The following is a 23,203-nucleotide window of genomic DNA, read 5'->3' as shown; positions in this document are numbered from 1 at the left end:
TTCTCCCTTCTCCACTAGTAATCTACCATGTTTATCTTTCACTCCCCTGCTAACTTCACTTCCACCCTGTCTTACTCATTTCTCCTCTTTCCAGAACATTTTCTTACAGTCCCTCCACTTTACACTCAAATTCCTTCCAAATTGCTCATCCACTCTCTTCTTACTCTCTCTTACTAATCTTTTCATCTCTCTCTTTCTTTCTACATAAAACTCTCTCTTCTGCCTCTCAACTTCTTCCACGCCCCTATTTCTCATCCATTCATTGTATGGTTTCTTCTTTTTGCCACAGCCTGTCTCACCTCTTAAGTCCACCACCAATCTGTTCCTTGCACCCCCCTCCGTCTTCTCTTCCTTCCGCACATCACATCACATGCTGCACATATTTCTTCTGTAAATATCTTGGACACACCTTCCACGTCCCCCATCTGCTCCAATTCATATTTGCCCAATCGTTCCTCCACTTCTCTCTTATACTCTGCCTTTTCCTCATCCTCTTGTAACCTTTCCACTCTCCTTGCAACTACTCCTTCCTCTCGTCTTTCCCTTCTTCTATTCCTCCATCTTACTTGTATCCAAATTCTGGCCACCACCAAGTAGTGGTCAGAAAGTCCTCTCCCCCAACCTCTATAAACTCTTGCATCCATTACACATCTTCGTATCCTTTCATCCACACACACATAATAAATCATTGCCTTCCTTTCATTCAGTTCACCACCCACCCTTCTCATCACTCGCCATGTATACCTGTGGATCATTTTATGCCTGAAGAGGGTATTGGTTATCACCAACCCCCTCCCAGCACAAATGTCCACTAATGCACTTCCATTCTCATCTATCTCAGCAGGCACACCCCACTCACCAACTATTCCATCCACCTTCACATTCCCAACTTTACCATTCATATCACCGATCAGAAACACTCTCTCATTCCTTCCAAACTTTTCCATGCACACTTCTACATTTGTCCAGAACTCTTCTCTCACTCTTCTAGCACGATCTTGCGTTGGTGCATACACACACACAATCGCCCTCATTTGTATTCCAACTTTCAACTTTACACACACAATCCTTGACCCAACTGATCCATACTGTCTTATGCTCTTCTTCCATCTTTTACTCACAGCTACACATACTCCTTCCCTTGTCCTCCTATTCTCACCTACTCCTGCACATATACCCCATCCATACTCCCATTCTCTCACACTTTCTCCTCTTCATTTTGTTTCAGTTATTCCACATACATCCACTTTCGCACCCTCAAGCACTTGGACAATCTCTCTCTCTTTCACCTCATCATTCGCTCCTCTTACATTCCATGTAGCCATTACCAAGTCCTTTGTCCGGTCCTGGGTCGTCATCGTTTGGTCAGTCCTTGTCCGAGGCTTCTTGTTTGTTTTTTTAGTTGGTTGTTTTCCGGGGAGGGGCACTAACCCTCCGCCAACCCTTTTAGTCGCCTCTTACGACAAGCAGGGATACTGGGGGAGTATTCTTGAAAAACCCCCCTACCCCCAGGTGGCAAATGTAATGAGCATATTGAAAGAAGTATCAAAGGAAATCTTTAGTAAAGACACAGAGGAACACAAAAGGTTAGGGAAATACGAGAGAAGTAAGTCAAGACCCTTAAAGGTAACCTTCCAGAGTGTAAACACCGTGGACGAGACACTAAAAAATGCAAAGAATCTTATGGAAAAAGAGGAGTTCAAAAATGTATAGATAAGAAGATGCCTAACACAAGAGGAACTGGAATTACTGAAATAGAAGAGGGAGGAAGCAAAAACAAAAAATAAGGGAAGATCAGAGGAGGAGGAGAATGCCTTTTTTTTTGACAAAGTAATAGTATTGCAGGTACAAAAGTGATACATAAACAGGAGGGAATAAAAAGGAGGAAGGTAGTAGAACCAAGTCATGACAAGTATATAAACAAGATGATAGTTGATGTACTCAAATGTGGATGGAATGGTTTCATTTCGTTTTCGTTTCGTTTCGTTTTTAAAAGCTCCAACATGCTTGCATGTGTCGACCTTGGTCACCTAATGGTGGCTCTCCACGCTGCACGATCCATTGCAGCCTCCCTGTTCAGTCCCTTAACCCTAAGGTCACACTGAATGACCTCATCCCATGTCTTTCTCGGTCTACCCCTCATAACCCCACCCCCAATATTAACACTTCTCACCTTCCTCACCCAATTATCATCCCCTATCCTCTCCACATGTCCAAAGCACCTCAATCTACCTCTCCTCATCACAACACCAATACACTCCAGTCCCATCCTACCTCTCAACTCTTCCATTGTAAACCCAGCCCCTCCAGGCCTTGGACGCAGGGTCGCACTGCACATCCACCTAATCATTGTCATTTCTGTATGTCTGAGCCGGTGAATGTCTTCCTCCTTCACTGCCCAGGTATCACTGCCATACATCATTACACTCCTAACACATGCTGCATAGAAAGACCCCTTAGCACATAGGGAGAGCCCTCTCAGTGTCAGGAGAGGCAAGAGCTCCCTGAACTTCTTCCAACCACTTCTCACCCTAGCCACAGAGCTAGCTCCAGCCCCACCTCCAGCACACAACATGTCTCCCAAATAACAAAACTCTTCCACACACTCAAGAGATTCACCAGCAAGTTCAATCCTTTCACGTCTGACGATCTCCACCTGCTCACCCGCCGTACACATAAAATCAGCATTATCTCGCAGTCTACCTCTGATACCACTACATCTCTTATGCACCCATTTATCACACACACCGCACAAGATGGAATTACTTCCCACGCCCTTGTGGCAAAACTGCACATGGCCACTCTCCCTCGTCTTTGACAGTACCGCCACCAACCCTAGATATCATCACTTTTGTTTTATCTGCATTTACTCTTAAACCCTTTTGCCCCATACCATCTCTCCACTTCCTAAACCTTTCCTCCACCTCCCTTTCATTCTCTGCAATCAACACCAAATCATCAGCATACAACAACTCCCACGGGAGTCCGTTTCTAAAGTCACGTGAAAGGGCTTCATGTACCATGATAAACAACATGGGACTCAAGACTGACCCCTGATGCACACCAACATTCATGGAAAACTCATCACTCAAATCTCCATTCACTCTCACCTGGGTGTGAGCACCCACATACATAGCCATAACCACCCTCACCAGCCACTCCTCCAAGCCAAGCTTTCTCATTGCCCACTTCACCACCTCTCTAGGGACTCTGTCAAAGGCCTTTTCCAAATCAACAAAAACAAAATAAAGATCCCTTCTCCTACCAATATATTTTTCCTGAAGCTGTCGAACAATGAATATGGCATCAGTGGTCCCCCTACCTGGCATAAACTCAAACTGCATCTCATCAATATTCACTCTTTCTCTAATCATACCTTCTAAAACTCTCTCCATTACCTTCATTATCTGATCTAAAAGCTTTATACCTCTATAATTTCCTCTTTCCAGGGCATCACCCTTCCCTTTATACACATTTACAATTACACTCTTCAGCCAATCATCTGGGACAACACACTTATAAATAATCCTATTTATCAGGTCAGTGACTAAACTCACCCCTATATTGCCTGAGGCCTTCAACACTTCGGCAGTCAACCCAGTCACACCTGCTGCCTTCCCCACCCTCATCCTGCCTATTGCCTCACTCACAGTAGCAGTATCAATCAAAGGCCAAGGGCCAGACACTGGATCTGCTGGCTCCAAACCTTCCCTGTCCCAGTCAAACTCCTCATTCAACAACTGGTTATAATGCTGTCTCCATGCATCTTTAATATCCTCACTGTTCACCACTACCCTTCCTTCATCATTCTTCACACACTGCTCACCTATGATATCCCGATTATCCCTCTTCACCTGACCTGCCACCCTAAATATATTTTTCCCTTCCTCTTTATTTAGGTTATCAAATAATTGTCTCTGTGACTCAGACTTTGCCCTGTATGCCTCTCTTCTAGCCCTACGTTCTTTGCCCTGTATACCTCTCTTCTAGCCCTACGCTTGGCAGCCAAATATTCCTCTTTGCTACCACCCTTCTTCCATTCCCGGAAAAGCCTTCTTTTCTCCTTAATTGCAGCTTCTACACCCTCATCCCACCACCAAGTTACTTTATGTCTTGGTGGTCCTCTTGTCAAGCCGCATGTTACATCAGTAACTCTCAAGAAATTGTTCTTGAGGGCTCTGTGCTGTTCATTAACTCCTCTGTCTACAGCTCCCTCTTCAGCCACCACTCTCCTCAACTCGCTATAGAAGGCATCCCTTACTACTTGGTTTTTCAGCTTCCATATTTTCCTCCTAGGTACATAATTCCTCTTTTTCATCACTTGTTCTTTAAGCACCATGTCACAAATCAATAGTTTGTGCTGCTGCACACACTCCTCACTTCCTATAACTTTAACATCCCTCACTAACCTCCTATCGGCCCTCCTAACCAGAAAATAATCTATCTGACTGCTATTTCCCCCAGACTCATATGTAATTAACCTACTGTCTCTTTTCCTGAAATATGTGTTGCACACAATCATGTCCGTTGCCTCCCCAAACTCGAGTATCCTTTCCCCTTCTGCATTCCTTAGACCATACGCACATCCCCTATGCACTCCTTCATAACCTTGTGCTGCTTCACCTACATGACCATTTAAGTCCCCTCCCAAAATCACTATCTCATCATCCCGCGTACCACCCACTACATGTATTAAATCATCCCAAAATCTATCTTTCTCTGATTCATCCAATCCTGCCTGTGGAGCATATGCCGATATAATCGCAGCTATCTTTCTTCCCAACAGAATTTTCACTACCAATATCCTATCGCTTACTCTCAAAACATTCGTAACATATTCCACCCATTTTTCCGCAACCATCACACCAACACCTCCATAACCGTCTGTCCTCCCCTGCCAAAACAACTTATAGCAACAGTCCTTCCCAACAATCTTTCTGGCTGATCCACCCCTGTACTGGACGTCCTGCAAACACGCCACGTCTACCCACCTCCTACTGAATGCCTCAACGACTTCCCCTGCTCTTCCCCTCAAACTTCCCACATTCCATGAACCCACCCTCATCCCCATGGTGATTTACTGTCCTCAGGCATGCTTTGAAACTTATTTTATTTTGTCATCTTCAGTATTAATAAAGAGGGACAGACACAGCACGGGTCCCAGTCACTGCACAGTCCCAGGTCCAGGCAATGGATCTGGGACCCCTAGCCCACCAGTTTACCAGTGGCTGTGGTAGTGGCCTCGGGGCACCCTGCCAGGACAGCTGCAAGGACACCCTCTAAGCGCGTCTTGGCACTGCAACTATCCCGCCATTATACACCCACTGATAGGGCAGCCTCCTGGGGCGCTACTCCCAGGTTCGGGCCCCTCTCTATTGGGCAGAAGCGGCAGCCTGGAAACCGCAATGCCCTTTACCCTCTAGCACAGGCCCGAGCCCTATCTCGCCCTGGACCCACGATCTATGCTGGCGGAACCCCCGCCACACCTCCCCCCAGAAGTCCGCCACTAGGTAGCGGGGGCAAAGTTTTCTGGCCGCATGCCCTTGCTGGCGCCAACCCCTGTAACGTAGTGGGATACGTTGTGTGAAATGTAAAGTGCATGTGGTGTAGTGCATAGATAGTTAGAGGAAATGTTTGGGAGAGTATTCTGGTCTACTCTCCATGTTACTGTCACACTGAAAAGGTCAGCAAAGGGGGATGATTAGATAGGTAGTGAAACAGGAGCTCCAGCTCTCCCTACCACCAGCATTCCCATTCCCCTCGGGAGTACTACCCTGTTCGGCCCATGCTACGGCCTTCTCCTACCTACCTATAATATTAGTGATGGTACAGTAATCCCGCATATTTCGCGGTAGTTACGTTCTTGTAACCCCCGCGAAAAGTCAATTCCGCGAATACTCTATTAACAATTGAAAACTTGCACTTGTGTCCACCATGCTGCCCATCACACAGTCCATGTCCATACTGATTGCGAGACAATTCGCCGTCAGACAATTCCCCGTCAAAACATGGACGATTCCCCTTCAGAACAATTCGCACCCTGGACGATTCCCCGCCATTCTATAAATATACTAATCAATACTTTCATCAATATACTTATTATTAATTAATCAATACTTTAATAACTATATTTCAGGGGGATCCAGCAGTCTATGTTCAGTAGCGTAGGTTCTGGATATTATTTATTAGTTGCACCTTTAGTCAATAATTAACTTGTTTCTTCCTCGCTGTAGTCGCCTTTGAATTATATTCTAGCGTCACCCATAGCTATCTTCATTAATGAAGGCGAATTGTTTCGTGTTTGTTGTGACTGCGAATTGTCCCGAAACCTCCATACTCATCCCGAAATACCTTCTTACAAGATTGAAAGCACATACTCCATTATGAAGGAAAAACGTAAACACCGTACTGTAATACACAATTATCTACACATTTATTAACAAAACAGTACAAAATAAAAAGATGCATTAACTGGTGATAGCAAACACTCGCACGGTCGTTTCTTAGCTTGTCCAGTAACACAATTTTCTCTGCTAAGGTCATAACTTGATCGTTTTGTCACTTTGGAGTTCTTACTAATTGTATTATTAGCCTTTTGTGAGGCTGGCTTACGTCCTGGGGCCATGTGGAAAGCAAGTGGGAGGCAAGAGGCTCATATCATAGTGTGGTTACAACCACAACAGCCACTTAAGGCAGTCAGGCGTGGACTGAAGAATGCGAGGCAGAGAGCAGTGTTGCCATATCCAAACAACGAAATTATGCTAGGGCAATGAAAAAATTATGCTAGATTGAGCATATTTGTTCCAAGTAAAAAATGAATTATGCTAACTTGAAGCTAAATGATAAAATTCTATACATATTCGTGCAACATATTAATTATGTATTGTTTACTATGAAAATATTAAAATGAACCTACATTCAGTAAGAGGATAAATATCGGTATCTACCCATACTGCTTTTTCCCACGAAACTTACGTTTTTCTGATGGATTTTGATGTGATTCGTTCGATTTTGAGCATCATTTCCGTCGGAAATAACCAGATTTTGAGATATGACCCCCCCCATCCCCCTGAAATAATGAGGGATCTTTGGGGAATCGGGGGTTATAGGGAGGGGGGAAAACACAGAAAATGGTCATTTCCGACTGAAATGAAGCTGAAAATCGAATGAATCATACCAAAATCCAACGGAAAAACCTAGGTTTCATGGGTAAAGTACAAAGCTCAAACTTATCCTAACCTAACCGAACCAAACCGAACCTAACCTAAAACCTAACCTAACCTAATCCAACCTAACCTAACCTAACCTAATCCAACCCAACCAAGCCCAAACTGAAAGTAACCAACTATTCAAACATCTTACCTTATTCGTCTCTCTCTCTCTCTCTCTCTCTCTGATTTGTAGCTTTTATTAAATTATTCTAAAAATATTCCATTCCATTCTAAATTATGCTAGAATGATTCTAAAACTTCTAATATGCTAAAAAATATTCCAGACTCGAAAATTTGATCAAAATTATGCTAAAAGAATAAAATTATGCTAGATATGGTAACACTGGCAGAGGGGCCACGGGAAAGGGACAGAGGGTGGCGTGAGTTTACCGCGCTGCGGGAATTTCATTTTTTTTTTTTTTTTTCTGTATATTCAAGGATATTTTTGTTGAACTTATTAATTCTAAGAAAATCCGCGAGAGGGCAAAACCGTAGACAAAAAATCCGCAAAAAATGCGGGATTACTGTATCTATATTATTAGAGATGAATGATTGTCAGAGAAAATGAACCAAATGTAATATGCCTAACTGAAACAGATTAACACAAAGGTTATCAAATGACATCCTAAACTTAGAGAAATATAATACAGTACAATCCCAGCTATCCAGTATCCAGACAAACGGAATACTCAGAAAAACGGGAAAGTTCAAGGGCTGGTAAAAATGTCAGTAAGTTATAACTGTGCGCCAATCTGAATGGACCACCAAACTGCCGTTTGATCGTGTCACGCGAGGCTGGATGAAGTCGGACTAAGCGAGGTGAAGGCATTTCCGGCTAATGTAAATCCCTAGCAAATCCTCTTAACCACCCCTCCTCTCCCCCTCTTTTCCCTACTTGAATTCAGTCATCCTCCACACCCTCCAAAAATCACCAGTCTGCTTTTTGCCACCAGACAGTAAACAAGCTCTCTTGCTATTGTGTTCCTCTGATAGATGGTAATTTGTACACTCCAAAATGCCTAAAGTGCAAACTAAACGTAAGCGTATCGTGCTTACCTTGAAACAGAAGCTGGACATATGCAACAGACTTGAAAAAGGCGAACATTATAAAACACTAATGGCTGAATATAAATGTTAATAGGAATGAAAGTTTACTTTGTTGGAAGAAAAATAAATAAATAATATGCCTGCATTTCATACGTACATCATTTATTTTACTTTCTGCAAAACAGCTGAGTGGCGGGTGAGGGGTGGAGTGATGGAGGTCAGGTGGGGAAGAAGAAGAACAGTCGGGGTCAGAAACGTAAACAAAACTCACGTGGGGGCTCAGGTGTCGTGATAATTCTACAGTGCAGTCTTAACACATCATCAGTTCACTAATAAATGTTCAAGCTTTTACTTCTTTATTTTATTTTTCAATTTTTATGAATACAGTACATATAATGAATACAGTAATTCGGTAAACAATGGACTGGTGCAATTTGCAGTTTTGCAAATTGCTAGACATTGCATGCTCGTGCGTTATGACCATGGTGTGTGTTTACAAGGCAGTTTTTCAGGCAGAATCTCTTAGTGTAACCCCTAATGTGACTGGTGAGTACCTGAACTGTATTTACTGCCTTTGTATAGATTTGACTTGAAACTCAGAAATACGGGAAAAATCTGTAACCGGGAGGGTAAATTCCCCAAGCCACCCGGTTAACTGGGATTGTACTATATATGGAGAAGAGATAGGAACTTAAAAAAAGGCGGAGGAATTATAATATTAACTCAGAAAAATCTAAAAGTCAAAGAAATAGAACTAGATATACCCTCACAAGTAGAACTGATTGCAGTAGAGATCAATACATCTGAAAGGAAAGTAATTGTAGCCAGTTTGTACATGCCACCCAAGTCAAACACATGGGAAAGAGATGAATATGAGAGCCTGGCAGAGAATACAATTCTGAGTTTAAGATCATTACTACATAAAATGGAAGAGAAATCAGAAAGAACTATACTAACTGGAGATTTTAATACAAATATAAATTGGAATACTCTAGATATAATAAGCCAAGAAAGGTGTTGGGAAAAAAAAGCTCCTGGATCTCGTGCAAGAGTTTTTCCTAACGCAACATGTAAGGGAAAGCACCAGAAAAAGAGGACTAGATGTACCCTCAATGCTATATCTCATATTTGCTAAGCAGGAAAATGATATTGACAATTTAATATACCACCCTCCATTCGGCAAAAGCGATCATGCATTACTAAATTGCAACTTCAGGATAGCATATGATATAGTTAACAGCAATGAAAGTTACAAAAAGAGCCTAAACTATAAAAAGGGAAACTATCATGACCTAAAGAAGTATTTCTTAGAAACTGATTGGGGAAAGGAGCTTAGAGGGCAAGATATAAATGCTATATATAAAAAATTCTCTGAACTTTATGAAATAGGAGTCCAGAAGTATAACCCAAAGCACAAAGAAGCAGAAAAGAAAAGAAAAAAATGGTTCAGTACAGAATGTACAAAAAAAAAAAAAAAAAAAAGAGATTTGTTGTGGAATAGATACAGAAGACACAATAGTGAAAGGGCATATAATAATTATAAACAGGGAAGAAACAGTTATACAAGAATAAGGAGGGAAGCCCAAAAACAGTTTGAGGAGGATATCATAAATAAAAGTAGCGATCAACCGAAGCTATTTTACAGCTACACCAGAAGCAAAACCAAAGTAAAAGATAAAATACAATCCATTACAGACGAGGGAATCACCTATACACAAGAGAAAGATATTTGTGAAGCACTAAACAAGAAAATCCAATCAGTTTTTACAGAGGAAAAAAATTTTGAGAGGGATTATGTGGAACATGCATGGTCACACATACTACCAGATATACAAGCATCAGAAAAAGTAATACAGGAGGAGCTAAGTTAATTAGACAAAGGAAAAGCAAATGGTCCTGATGAAATTTCTTGTTGGGTGCTACATGAATGTGCAAAGGAATTAAGTAAACCATTATTTTTAATTTTCAAGAAATCCTTGAGTCAAGGCAAACTACCTGATATTTGGAAGAAAGGAAACATTGTTCCCTTGTTCAAGAAAGGGAATATACAAAATTCATTCAACTACCGACCATTATCACTAACCAGTGTTATAAGCAAGGTATTAGAAAAGCTTATAAGAAAAGCTTGGGTAAATCATCTAGAAGAACACAGTATGATAACAGAATGACGGTTTCAGAAAAGGAAAATCGTGTGTTACTAATCTGTTGAGCTACTATGACAGAGTAACAGACACATTACAGGAAAGAGAAGGATGGGTGGACAGTATCTATTTAGATTTCAAGAAAGCATTTGACACAGTACCACACCAAAGACTTTTATGGAAACTGTACCATCAGGGAGGAATTCGAGGCAAACTTTATTGTTGGATGCAAGATTTTCTCATAAGAAGAGAAATGAGAACAGTACTAAGGGGAAAGTATTCATCATGGAAAGAAGTGACTAGTAGAGTACCACAGGGCTCGGTGCTGGCACCAATCATGTTTTTAGTGTATATAAATGATATAGACAGTAACACTGGAAATGAAAGCTATCTAAATATGTTTGCAGATGATGCAAAAATACAAATAAGAATTATTAACACAGATTCTTGTAAAAAGCTACAAGAAGAATTAAATAAACATCATGAATGGAGTAATACATGGCAAATGGAATTCAGGGCCATTTTCACAGTCGTCCCTAACCTTCTGGGCCCGAACGTGTGTCGGGCCTGAACCAAAAGCACCTTTGGATTTCACAGTCGCTCCGAATGGCTTTCGGAATCAGGAGCTTACTAACGTGGGGACGTCTGCCTGTGTTGATGCGGTATGGTTGGTAGCTCTGGGTGGTGAAAACACTTTCCATATGTAGAGAATATTTAGAAATTGGAATGTAATGAATGTGATGAATAACATGGCTGGAACATCCACTTCACACAATTCGTACTAATATATTCAGGAGTGAAGATGTTCGCAAGAATGCAGCAAAAATAACGAAGAAGAAACGTCATCGGATTGAAGAACTAACTAACGGCAACCTCACCACACTCCTACTTGAAATCGGAATTAAGCTGAATGCTGATGAACGTTAAGTACTGTAAAAAAAGGCTTAAGTAAAAATAACCATGAAGTAACATGTTTAACGTCTAATGAGTGATGGTGTGGTTTATTAATGGATATACTATTAATACATGAACATTTTCTTTTCTAAACAGCGTGTTAGCTATATCAACTTTTACGTCGGGCAACATATATTAGAATTTTCATGAAAATATGCATTAGACGACCATTCTCGTATTTCTTTCGGGTCCGTTTATTGTGGAGCCTCCACCCGTCTGCGAAAGGCTAGTATTCGGATACATAGTAGAAAGTCTCATAAAAATACACAAACATATATTTTTTTTCAGTACCGGGTGTGTTTTTTACCCCAGAAATATTACATTGGGTATATAATATTGAAATAATAATGAAAATGTTACATGTAATTATTCTTTCACCTTTTTTACTTTTGGAACTGTCTGTTGGGGAGGCTGCAGGTCCCCCAAGAATGTTCCAGTAATTTGTTCGGGCCGTCCCGAATGCCGTCCCCAACAGAGGCCTCGGAAGGCTGGTTGGGGGCGACTGTGAAAACGAAAACGTGTGTTCGGAGGCGAGTAGGCCACTGGGGACTCCATTGGGGACGACTGAAAACGGCCCTCAGTGTGGACAAGTGTCATGTAATCAAGTTTGGTAAAAGTGGAAAAAGACCTGAATGGGATTATACGTTAGGAGATAAAACCCTACACACATCAGAAAGAGAGAAGGACCTAGGTGTGATTATCAATTACAGACTATCTCCTGCTGACCACATCAGTGAGAAGGTACGGAACATTTATACATTCATTCATTCATTGCCAGACGCCATGTATCCCAAACGGGGTGGCTAAGGGCTTAGAGTTAATTGTTTTACAGGGAGGGGTACTAATCCTCCACCAACCCCACACACATGTATACACTGCTTGCAAATATGAGAATAGCATTCACATACATAAATGAAGACATGCTAAGAAAGAACATCATTCATCAGACCAACCCTTGTGTATGCATCAGTAGTCTGGAGTCCTTATCTCAAAAAACACATAGACAAGATTGAAAAAGTTCAAAGGGCTGCTACAAGATGGGTACCAAGCTTAAGGGATCTAAGCTACGAAGACAGACTCAAAAAACTGAATCTACCAACACTACAGGAGAGAAGGAAAGGAGGTGACATGATTATGCTACATAAATGCATATCAGGGAAGGAGAAAATAGACATAAATGATTACTTAACCTATGAGGAACCATCAGCAAGAGGACACTGCAAAAAACTGCATAAGAATAGAGGTGATAAAGATGGAAGGAAATTTAGTTTCCCAAATAGAGCAATTGATCAGTGGAATGCACTACCGAATGAAGTAGTGTGTGCCAAAACAATTCACAATTTTAAGGATATGTATGATAAATATGGTTTAAGACACGGGACAGTACGAGCTTGACTCGTTCCTGTAAAGATACAGTTAGGTAAGAACACACACACACACACACACACACACACACACACACACACACACAAATAATGAACAAAAGCTTCCAATTAGTTTTCCCTGAGGAAAGTGATTGTGTGGAGGGGGAGGGAGTGACTAAAAATATGGTATTAACCCCTAAAGTATTAAGCTCATTGATCCTGCTTTTTGCGCAGTTTCTTTAAAGGACGAGCAAAACCGATCGTGCAACATCCACAAAAAACTTGCGGCAGCTGGCTCCACCCCAGCTGTGATGTACATGGCTTCTAACCAATCAGAACTAAGTGTTGGACACACCGAAGGGGGGACCCAGGCCTGTAACCAGGCAGTGGGGGTGTACCCCCCACCTCCGTCTTGCCACATCCCTCTACCCCACTACCTTGTTACTTCCCTACCTCCCACCATTCTTACCATCACCACCACCCCTCCCTCCCCCCCTGTCATGCATCTCCCCCCTCGCATGTGGATCCCCTCCCAGTCATCTGGGGGAAGGGTATTTTCCCTTACCCTCCCTCCATGTCCCTGTACTCCACTGGGGCCCTTCCTTTGTGTCTTGTGGTGGTCTCCTCCCATCCCTCCATCCCCATACACCCCCTCCTGGGCTTACCACCTCCCCCCACCCCCACACTCACCCCCTAGCACCTCCCCGACCTCGAATATTTTTCATATTTTTAACGCTTTATGGCGCATGTTTTTGAATCATTACCTGTAATTTATTCGTGTCTTTGCATACAGATATGCACACCACAATTATTTTAACTATCTTTATTCAAAACCCACACGAAAAAGAAATTTTATTTTATGTCAACGCATGCAAGCATGTTGGAGCCTTCAAAAACGAAACGAAATGAAACAAAACGAAAACTAGTTAGATGTGACAGCTCGGAGGGGGGAGGGGAGGGAGGGGAATGGAGGTATGGGGAGGGGAGAGGAGGGGAGGATAATTTTTACTATTTACACTCAATCCTCGTAAAGCGCGTGTTTATAAACCACGGATTCGTAAACCGTGGCAAAGTGGCTGTCAGACTGCCAGCACCTTTAAACCGCTGTTAAGTCACGAAAATCACGGTTCAAGGCACCGAAGTGGGTCTTTTCCGAGGAGAATCGTAAACCGCGGCATTCAATTTGATAACCGTGACCCAACAACCAGTCACCACCTGTCCCTGGTGGCAAGTGTGCATACTAATGCAGCCATGTTGTTGTTGTTCTGCCTGCCAACCCGCACAGTACAGAGCCTCACCGTGCGGTATGAGAGCTACCTGCCTTTTTTTGTGCACTTTCCCCCCACCTCCTACCTTCCATGGTCCCTCCCGAACCCCCGAAGAAGCGCTCTAAGCCCTGTGGCATCAAGAAGCAGCCGCTGTTGTCGTACAGTCAACGTTTGGAGCTCATTTGTCATGTTGAGAAGGGAGAGAAGTTTGCAAGCCTGGTGAAAGATTATGGGAGGAACGAGTCGACCATAAGGACGATCTACAAAACCAGGGAGAAACCAAAACAAAACCAGGCAGACTTTGAGGGCTTCCTGAGGGAGGCTGAGGACCTGGAGAATGGAGAACAGCATGAGGGAGCATTCCCACCTCATGCTGAGAGGTTCTAAGTTCTTCCTAACACCACCCCACTGCATTCACTTAAGCATTATCGTCATAGGATTAAGGTGAGATCCCTCAACCTTGCTTATTTCTATTAAATACATGCACTGACTACTCCTAAATGTGTATGTTCGTATTTGGTGGTGCCTAGATAGGTGTAGGTAGGGTGCTTTGGGAGGTGGTTGGCCAAAGTCCAGACCCTAATTAATTTTTCACATAAGAATTATTATTTATAAACCGCGTAATTTGTAAACCGCGGCAGTGGTCCAGACCCAAATTGCCGCGGTTTACGAGGATTGAGTGTATCATATTTTTATTGGGGGGTTCATGACCATTTTCCCTAGCTAGATTTGACAGCTCGACGGGGAGGGGAGGGGGGAGGGGAGAGGGTAGGGGAAAGGGGAGGGGAGGTTAGGTGAGGAGATAGGAGGGGAGGTTAGGCAAGGGGAGAGGAGGGAAGGGAAGGGGAGGGAAGGGAAGGGAAGGGAAGGGAAGGGAGGGAACTGGAGGTATGGGGAGGGGAGAGGAAGGGAGGATAATTTTTACTATTTATCATATTTTTATTAGGGGGTTCATGACCATCTTCCCTTGCTAGATTTGACAGCCTGGCAGGGAGGGGAGGGGGGAAGGGATAGTTAGGCAAGGGGAGGGAAGGGAAGGGAAGGGGAGGGAGGGGATTGGAGGTATGGGGCAGGGAGAGGAGGGGAGGATAATTTTTACTATTTATCATATTTATTGAGGGTGTTTGTAACCATTTTATTTTTCTCTAAGCACATTACAATGGTTAACATCTGTACACACCAAAAAAAAAAATTATTTTGGTGATTTTGGTACGTTTTTTTGCAAAGAAAATGGGTGCGAGCAATGTATTTTCTTTCTTCATTTATGTATGTGAATGCTATTCTCATATTTGCAAGCAGTGTATACATGTTCTGTACCTTCTCGCTGATGTGGTCAGCCGGAGATAGTCTGTTATTGATAATCACACATAGGTCTTTCTCTCTTTCTGATGTGTATAGGGTTTTATTTCCTAACTTATAATCCCAATCAGGTCTTTTTCCACTTTTACCAAACTTGATTACATGACACTTGTCCACATTGAATTCCATTTGCCATGTGCTACTCCATTCATGAAGTTTATTTAATTCTTCTTGTAGCTCTTTACGAGAGTCTGTGTTAGTAATTCTCCTTTGTATTTTTGCATCATCTGCAAACATATTCAGATAGCTCTCATTTCCAGTGTTACTGTTTATATCATTTATATACACAAAAAACATGATTGGTGCCAGCACTGAACCCTGTGGTACTCCACTAGTCACTTCTTTCCATGATGAGTAGTTTCCTCTTAGTACTGTTCTCATTTCTCTTTTTATGAGAAAGTCTTGCATTCAACAAAACAGTTTGCCTTGAATTCCTCCTTGATGGTACAGCTTCCATAAAAGTCTTTGGTGTGGTACTGTGTCAAAAGCTTTCTTGAAATCTAAATAGATACTGTCCACCCATCCTTCTCTTTCCTGTATTGTGTTTGTTACTCTGTCATAGTAGCTCAACAGATTAGTAACACATGATTTTCCTTTTCTGAAACCAAACTGTCTTTCTGTTATCATACTGTGTTCTTCTAGATCATTTACCCAAGCTTTTCTTATAAGCTTTTCTAGTACCTTGCTTACAACACTGGTCAGTGATACTGGTCGGTAGTTGAGTGGATTTTGTCTATTTCCTTTCTTGAATAAGGGGACAATATTTGCTTTTTTCCAAATATCAGGTAGTTTACCTTGACTCAAGGATTTCTTGAAAATTAAAAATAATGGTTTACTTAACTCCTTTGCACATTCTCGTAGTGCCCAACATGAAATTTCATCAGGACCACTTGCTTTTCCTCTGTCTAATCTACTTAACTCCTCCTGTATTACTTTTTCTGCTATTTGTATATCTGGTAGTATGTGTGGACATGCATGTTCCACATAGTCCCTCTCAAAAATTTTTTCTTCTGTAAAAACTAATGGGAAATTCTTATTTAGTGCTTCACAAATATCTTTCTCTTGTGTATAAGTGATTCCCTCGTCTGTAATTGATTGTATTATATCTTTTACTTTGGTTTTGCTTCTGATATAGCTGTAAAACAGCTTTGGTTGATCACTACTTTTATTTATTATATCCTCCTCAAACTGTTTTTGGGCTTCCCTCCTTATTCTTGTATAATCGTTTCTTGCCTGTTTGTAATTATTATATGCCCTTTCACTATTATATCTTCTGTATCTATTCCACAACAAATCTCCTTTCTTTTGATTTTTTACATTCTGTATTGAACCGTTTCTGTATTTTCTTATCTGCTTCTTTGTGCTGTGGGATGTACATCTGGACTCCTATTTCATAAAATTCACAGAATTTTTTATATACAGCATTTAAATCTTGTCCTTTAAGCTCATTTTCCCAATCAACTTCTAAGAAATACTTCTTTAGGTTTTGATAATTTCCGTTTTTATAGTTTAGGCTCTTTTTGTAACTGTCATTGCTGTTTACTATGTCATATGCTATCCTGAAGTTATAGTTTAGTACTGCATGATCGCTTTTGCCGAGTGGTGGGTGATATATTAAACTGTCAATATCATTTTCTTGCCTAGTAAATATTAGATCTAGCACTGAAGGTACATCAAGTCCTCTTTTTCTGGTGGTTTCCCTCACATGTTGCATTAGGAAGAACTCTTGTACTAGATATCACAGACGATATCTTCTGACGAGCACATGGTGCAGTGTTTACTTTCATCCACACAAGCATACGATAAACATATCACTATAACACTCATGCTTTATTTCACACAAAAAGCACTTGGAATAAATATAACAATATGATAAAATCAGATATCTCTATAAACCTCCTCTATTTTTCCCCTCCTGACAACGGCGTGCTGTGGCTGTAAGGCGTACGTGACTCTTGCCCTAGCCAATATTTTATCACGTACACTCATTGCACTATACTCCTATCTGTTGCACAGTGACAGTATCCACTGTATATCAGCATAAAACAAGGACTTCATCAACACCTTGGCAAATATTCCTTTCAAGACAACGCTGTGTTGTAAGGCGGTTTCTCGCCTCCCCTTGCTAAGCATTTCACCATGTCCTTTCTCACTAGCTATTGCACACTATATTTACCTGATTCACTGTCACTATTGTTCAGTGGTTGAATACCTGTACTCAGATTAGGTGCAGGGTAGAGGGAGTGTAGTTGTTGGGACACGGCAAAAAACAGGGTAGGCCTAGCACAATCTTCATTGGGCCAACAGCTGATAACGGCCAGGAATGATTCACAAAGACTTAATTCCCTATTGCAAACGCCAAATCAAATCACAATAGTGCCCAAAACGTAAACACAAGCACTATTGGTATAGTGGAATACGACTTGCATCCAGGACGGGGGTAAGTAGAGTACAATTTGAAGGGCCTGCCGTGTGCTACCTTCTCCCTCGACAGCCACTGTGGTACTAATCAACCTGTCCAGGCTGCTGCGCGTCTCGGGCCCCAAGGTTGCCAAGTCATTACTTTTGACGAGAAGCGCGGAAACTATGACGCCTCCAAAAATGACGCCGATCGGCTGAAAACTTTTTCTCTGGTAAAGGTTTTTATGCTTAAATGACGACAAACACGTCATCGAGTATAGCCACAGCCACACCCATATGACGACAGACATGTCATCATGGGCAGAGGGGTTCATATGCTAGACTACTCTAACCTAAACTGGTAACCTAACGAAACATAACCCAACCCCACCGAACCTTATCTAACCTAACCTAGCCCAGTCTTAACTAGCTTTAGGTGTCTGCCCTTTCCTCCCATCCTTTCTCTTCTGTCTTTCTTTCCTTCATTCTCTCCTCTTTCTTCTGCCTATGGGTGACTTTACACTCCCCCTTTTGTCTTTCTTTCCATCAGTCTTTCCTCTTCCTTCTTCCTGTGGGTGACTCTACATTGAGTGACAAGCCACATGGTTTCCTGTACACCAGGAAGCCATTTTCTGTGCTGTGTGGTAACTACATAATCAAATTGTGGTACCTGGTGGTTTAGTGGGTAATTAAGGTGCTCCAATTGGATTTGCTGGTAGCATTATATTCAAGGGGTGGTTGGGGTTTATTGCTCATGTAATACCATTCAGGGCTGAGTGAGGCTGGTCACTTATCTTAAATGTTAGGACCAACGTGCATAGCCCTGGATTCCTATGCTCCTCATTGGGCAACATAGGATTGGATGATGGATAGATGGATAAATTATTTAGTTAAAATAGAAATACACAAACATACAAATCTTTCACTGGCACCATATATTTGCTAGTTGGCAATCAGCTGACTTTGTTTACAATTTACTAATGAGCTTGGCATGGTGCAGTCTAAGTAGTAATTACTGTGGTAAGATGATGGAATGATTTGCTTTTGACTACTGTTGGCCTTCATACCAGCCACCTTAGCCCATAGGCCTCTCTCAAACCATGACTTTTGTGGTATAATATGCAGGGTGATTTTTGAAGGAAAGTTTTTTTTTGGGAAGAGTGTGCACTTTGTGGCGGGAAATACGGTAAGTTGGATTGTTATGAGCAATTAGGTTAGGTTTAGATAAATCAGCACTGATAAAGGCAAGTTTGTGCCATAAATAACATTTTAAGATAGCATCTGTCTGTCTTTGGTGCACCATAAGATGGCCTCCATCTCTTTGGTCCTGTTAGTGGTTGTAAAGATAGTTTAACCTTTGTGGCAGTCAATTACTTGAAAAATAGTAAGTAAAATATGGAGGATAAATTTTCCAAAAAAAATCGAACTGGTAAGGTCATGCTGCTGCTTAAACAAAATAATACATTCTCCTCAGTGAGTCTAATGTACATATAGGAGCAAGGTGAGTGGTTGGTCGAAGGTTCTGTGATGTATGTGTACCCAGTAACTGATTAAATATTCTCCCATATTTTGTCCTTGTCAGTTTCTGTGAAGCTAACCATGCGTGTGTGTGTTTCTGGTACTTACCGTAACCTTATGTATTGTATTTAGTAGGTCTAAATTGTCGTAAAAGGGAAAATTGGGATTTGAGCATGTGGTACCTGGGACCAGCTAGGATTAATCCCACAGGTTCTTTGTGTTCATTATTGCACAGTTCCTTTATCACTCACCATGTTCAGTACTAACGATGTGTAATAAGCAGGGGATCGCTATACATAACAGTCACGCATAACAGCTAGGCATATAAAACATTCACTACAAAAACATTACCAGACCCTCTTCAACCACATCCCACCTTCAGACATTCTAACACTAAAAGTAGACACCTACATACCAGTCCTCATTACACACACAGGGCAGTAGAACTCCTCAGTCAGAACACTAAACAGCACACCCTTGTTTTGAAATGAGGATGCATTTGATACAAGTCTTTTGCATAACAACATCATCATCATTAAAAAAAAGTCAACAGAAAATGGATTTTATTTGAATTACATTAAGATACAAAGCAGGCAGTGATGTGGGGTTTTATGTTTGTACAGACGGCATACATCCCAGCAAAGGAGCAGTATCACATGACGCGGAGTCAGATGCTGGCCACCATGGATTCCCTGATGGGGGGCCGTGCTGCAGAAGAACTAATATTTGGTAGTGATCTCGTCACTTCTGGAGCATCCTCTGATCTTAAGGTATACAGTACACACAGCACTCATAGTTTTAGACAAGAATATTGCTTCACTTTTTAGTGGAAGAATTATAAAAATCGTAAGTACTATAATTTCTTGAAAAGTTTGCCAAGCTCAGGAGATCACATTACTGCTTCTTCAGAGTCATTGTTCACTGTCTTGTTATTTAAGTGAAATGAATCAGTACTTCTGTCTGCAACTGTACAGCTTAGAAAGGAGAAACCTGTACTGTACACAGGAAATTGGTAAATTACCAGATGTACAGCTTAGATCAGTTTAGCCAGTTCCCAATTTGTCTAGAGTCAGATTATGCAGGAGCCTCATCCATCAATAGTGAAAATGTAGTTTTTGTTCTTTATTACAGTAAATGTGATTTCCCCAGGATTAGAGAAGAGAAAATACTTCGGGTCCATTCGCATCCATTTAGGTCTACTGAGATCCGGTCTAGTCATCCTACTTCATATTAGCCCTTGTATGCAGCATGTGTTAGGAGTATAATGCTGTATGGTAGTGAGACTTAGGCAGTAGGGGAGGAGGATATTCATAGCTCAAACCTGCAGGGATGAGAATGATCAGATGAATGTGTATGAGGTGCTACCCAAAAGTTGCCAAAATTGTAAAGCAGGGCAGAAACTGCTTGTTGTATAGCTCTTACCTGATTGTATCTCTACAGGAATGAGTCAGGCTCACACTGTCTCGTGTATTAAACTATTTTTGTCACACATATCTTTAAATTTATGAATAGTTTTGGCATACACTGTTTCACTCGATAGTGCATTCCACTGTTCAGTTGCCCTATTTGGGAAACTGATTTTCCATACGTCTTTACCGCCTCTCTTATTGTGTAGTTTTTTTGTAGTGTCCTCTTGCTGATGCTTCCCCATAGGCAATATGTTCATTTATGTCTGCTTTCTCTTTCACTGAGATGCATTTATATAACATAACATTTGAGTACATCAACTTAATCATCTTGTTTACATACTTGTCATAGCTTGAGTCTACTACCTTCCTTCCTTTTATTCCCTGTTGATTATATACCACTTTCATACCTGCAGTCCAATTACTTTGTAAAAAAAATTCACTCTTCCTCTGATCTTTCCTCGTTCTTTGTTTTTGCTTCCTCCCTCTTCTCCTTTAGTATTCCCAATTCCTCTTTAGTTAGGCATTTTCTTGTCCGTACTTTTTAGAATTCCTCTTTTTCCATGAGTTTGCTTTTTTTAGTATTTCTTCCACAGTGTTCACACTCTGGGAGTTTACTTTCAGGGGCCTTGAATTATTTGTCTCATATTTCCCTGGCCTTTTGTGTTCCTCTATGTCTTTGTCAGAGAAATCCTCTGATACTGTAATAACTTCAAATTGTTCATCATATTTACCATCTCCGTTTTGTCGTTCAAAATTTTGTTTCCTATTTCTTCTTCATCAGTACCAGTGATCACTATAGATTTGTTGATATCTGCTAAATCTTTGACTAGTTTTGGTTTGTTTTTAATAATTTGTTTCTCTTCTTTTGAATGCTTTTTTCTTTGACTGTTGTTTTTAAGTCTTTCCTTACTTCATTGTTTCATCATATGTGGTTTGTACTTCATCTTTGCAATTTCCCATCATTTCGTTCACCTTGGTTATCATCTCTTCTGTATCACTGCTTTGATCTGTCAGACTGCTTGCTTGCCTAATTTTCTCTGTATCATTTCTGAACTCTTCCATAATACTCTCATGGCTGACAACTCTACTTGCCATTTCACTAGTCCTCCTTCTAAGTGAAACTACCTCATCTGACAGCTCATCTGTTGTTGTGTCTTTTTTAATTCCTGTACTGATCTTTCATTTTCTTCCCTCTGCATGCATAATTCCTTCTTAATTTCATCTATTTCACTTTGAAAAGCTTTCTCCAGTTTATTCAGTGTCTCTTTTAATTTATTATATTTTTCCATTTCAACAAAGTAGGTGGGGGCGCTCACCATCCACTCACTCAATGTAGCGCTCCTCTCGGGTGTCTGCCCATTCCTTCCTTCCTTCCTCTTCACTCTTTATTTACTTCATTCTTTCCTCGTCCTTCTTCCCACAGGTGACTTTACACTCCCTCTTTTGTCTTTCTTTCCTTCATTCTTTCCTGTTCTTTATGTCTATCAGTACTCTACACTGGGTGACTAGCTGAATTGTTTCCTGTACACCAGGAAACCGTTTACTGTGCTGGGTGGTAACCATATGACCAAATTATGGTGCCTGGTAGTTTTGTGGGTAATTACAGCGCTCCATTTGGATTGAGCCGATGAAGGTTTATATCCAAGGGGTGGTTGGGGTTATTGCTCACGTAATGCCACTTAGGGATGAGTGAGGCTGGTCACTCTTATCTTAAATGTCAGGACCACCTTGCCCAGCCCCAAGCTTCTGTGCTTCTCATGGGGCAACGCAGGATTGGATGATGGATGGATGGATTTCAACCAGTTCTGGGTAGAAATCATCATCCTGATTTTACCTTTATCCCTTCTCTTAACTTCTTCCATATTCACATTACTAAAGATGGTGCTTGTCTTGCGATAATTCTTACTTAGAAAGATAACTTTTACTTACAAGTTTGCATCTCCCTGCTACCCGCCTGGTGATAGATGACACCCAGCTGATGATGTACTAATTGGACAACACTTTTGTTTATACTTGCTCTTCTGGATTAGACCATCATTTAATTTATCCTAGTACAAAACTTGACTCATATGAAGATTCTATTTTGGTGTGACCAGTTGCGGCCAAAGGTGGTCAATGCAGAGTGTTGTGACGAAGGTCCTCCCTCTCTCGCGGTGCATGCTGTCACAATTGTGTATGTGTGTATTTACCTATTTGTATTTACCTATTTGTAGTATACAGGAAATGAGCAATGCTCATGTTGCCCTGTCTCCATATCCACATTTATCTAGTCCACTTTTACATACATGAATGTTTTTCTTCTGCACCACCTTTTTGTCTAAGTCGTTCCAAATATTTATGTACAGTATTTACCTAGTACTTTGTACCTAATTGTGATATACACGAAATGTGCTATGCTCGTGGGTTCCCCTTGCTGTTTCTTAGTAAGTCAAATTTAACTTTAAACTCGTTTAAGTTTTTAGACTGGACGATCTCTTTGTCCAGGCTATTCCATAAGTCAATACTTCTGTAAGGAAAGCTATATTTCTTGAT

The 23,203-nt window shown here is 41.3% G+C and overlaps 1 protein-coding gene across 1 annotated transcript in view; it reads left to right on the top strand.

The window, feature by feature from the left end:
- The window catches only part of YME1L (ATP-dependent zinc metalloprotease YME1L), a 757,090-nt gene that overhangs the window by 604,540 nt on the left and 129,347 nt on the right, over window positions 1-23,203 (top strand). The window contains exon 13 of the mRNA XM_080280511.1: window positions 19,886-20,032. Within this exon, the coding sequence (XP_080136637.1) occupies window positions 19,886-20,032 (147 nt within the window). The remainder of the gene's footprint in view (window positions 1-19,885; window positions 20,033-23,203) is intronic.

This window comes from Coenobita brevimanus, chromosome 85 (genome assembly GCF_032717465.1).
Source record: "Coenobita brevimanus isolate Jiangsu-jjx chromosome 85, ASM3271746v2, whole genome shotgun sequence".
NCBI classification, from domain to species: Eukaryota; Metazoa; Arthropoda; class Malacostraca; order Decapoda; family Coenobitidae; genus Coenobita; species Coenobita brevimanus.
This window is presented reverse-complemented; position numbering and strand designations above follow the sequence as displayed.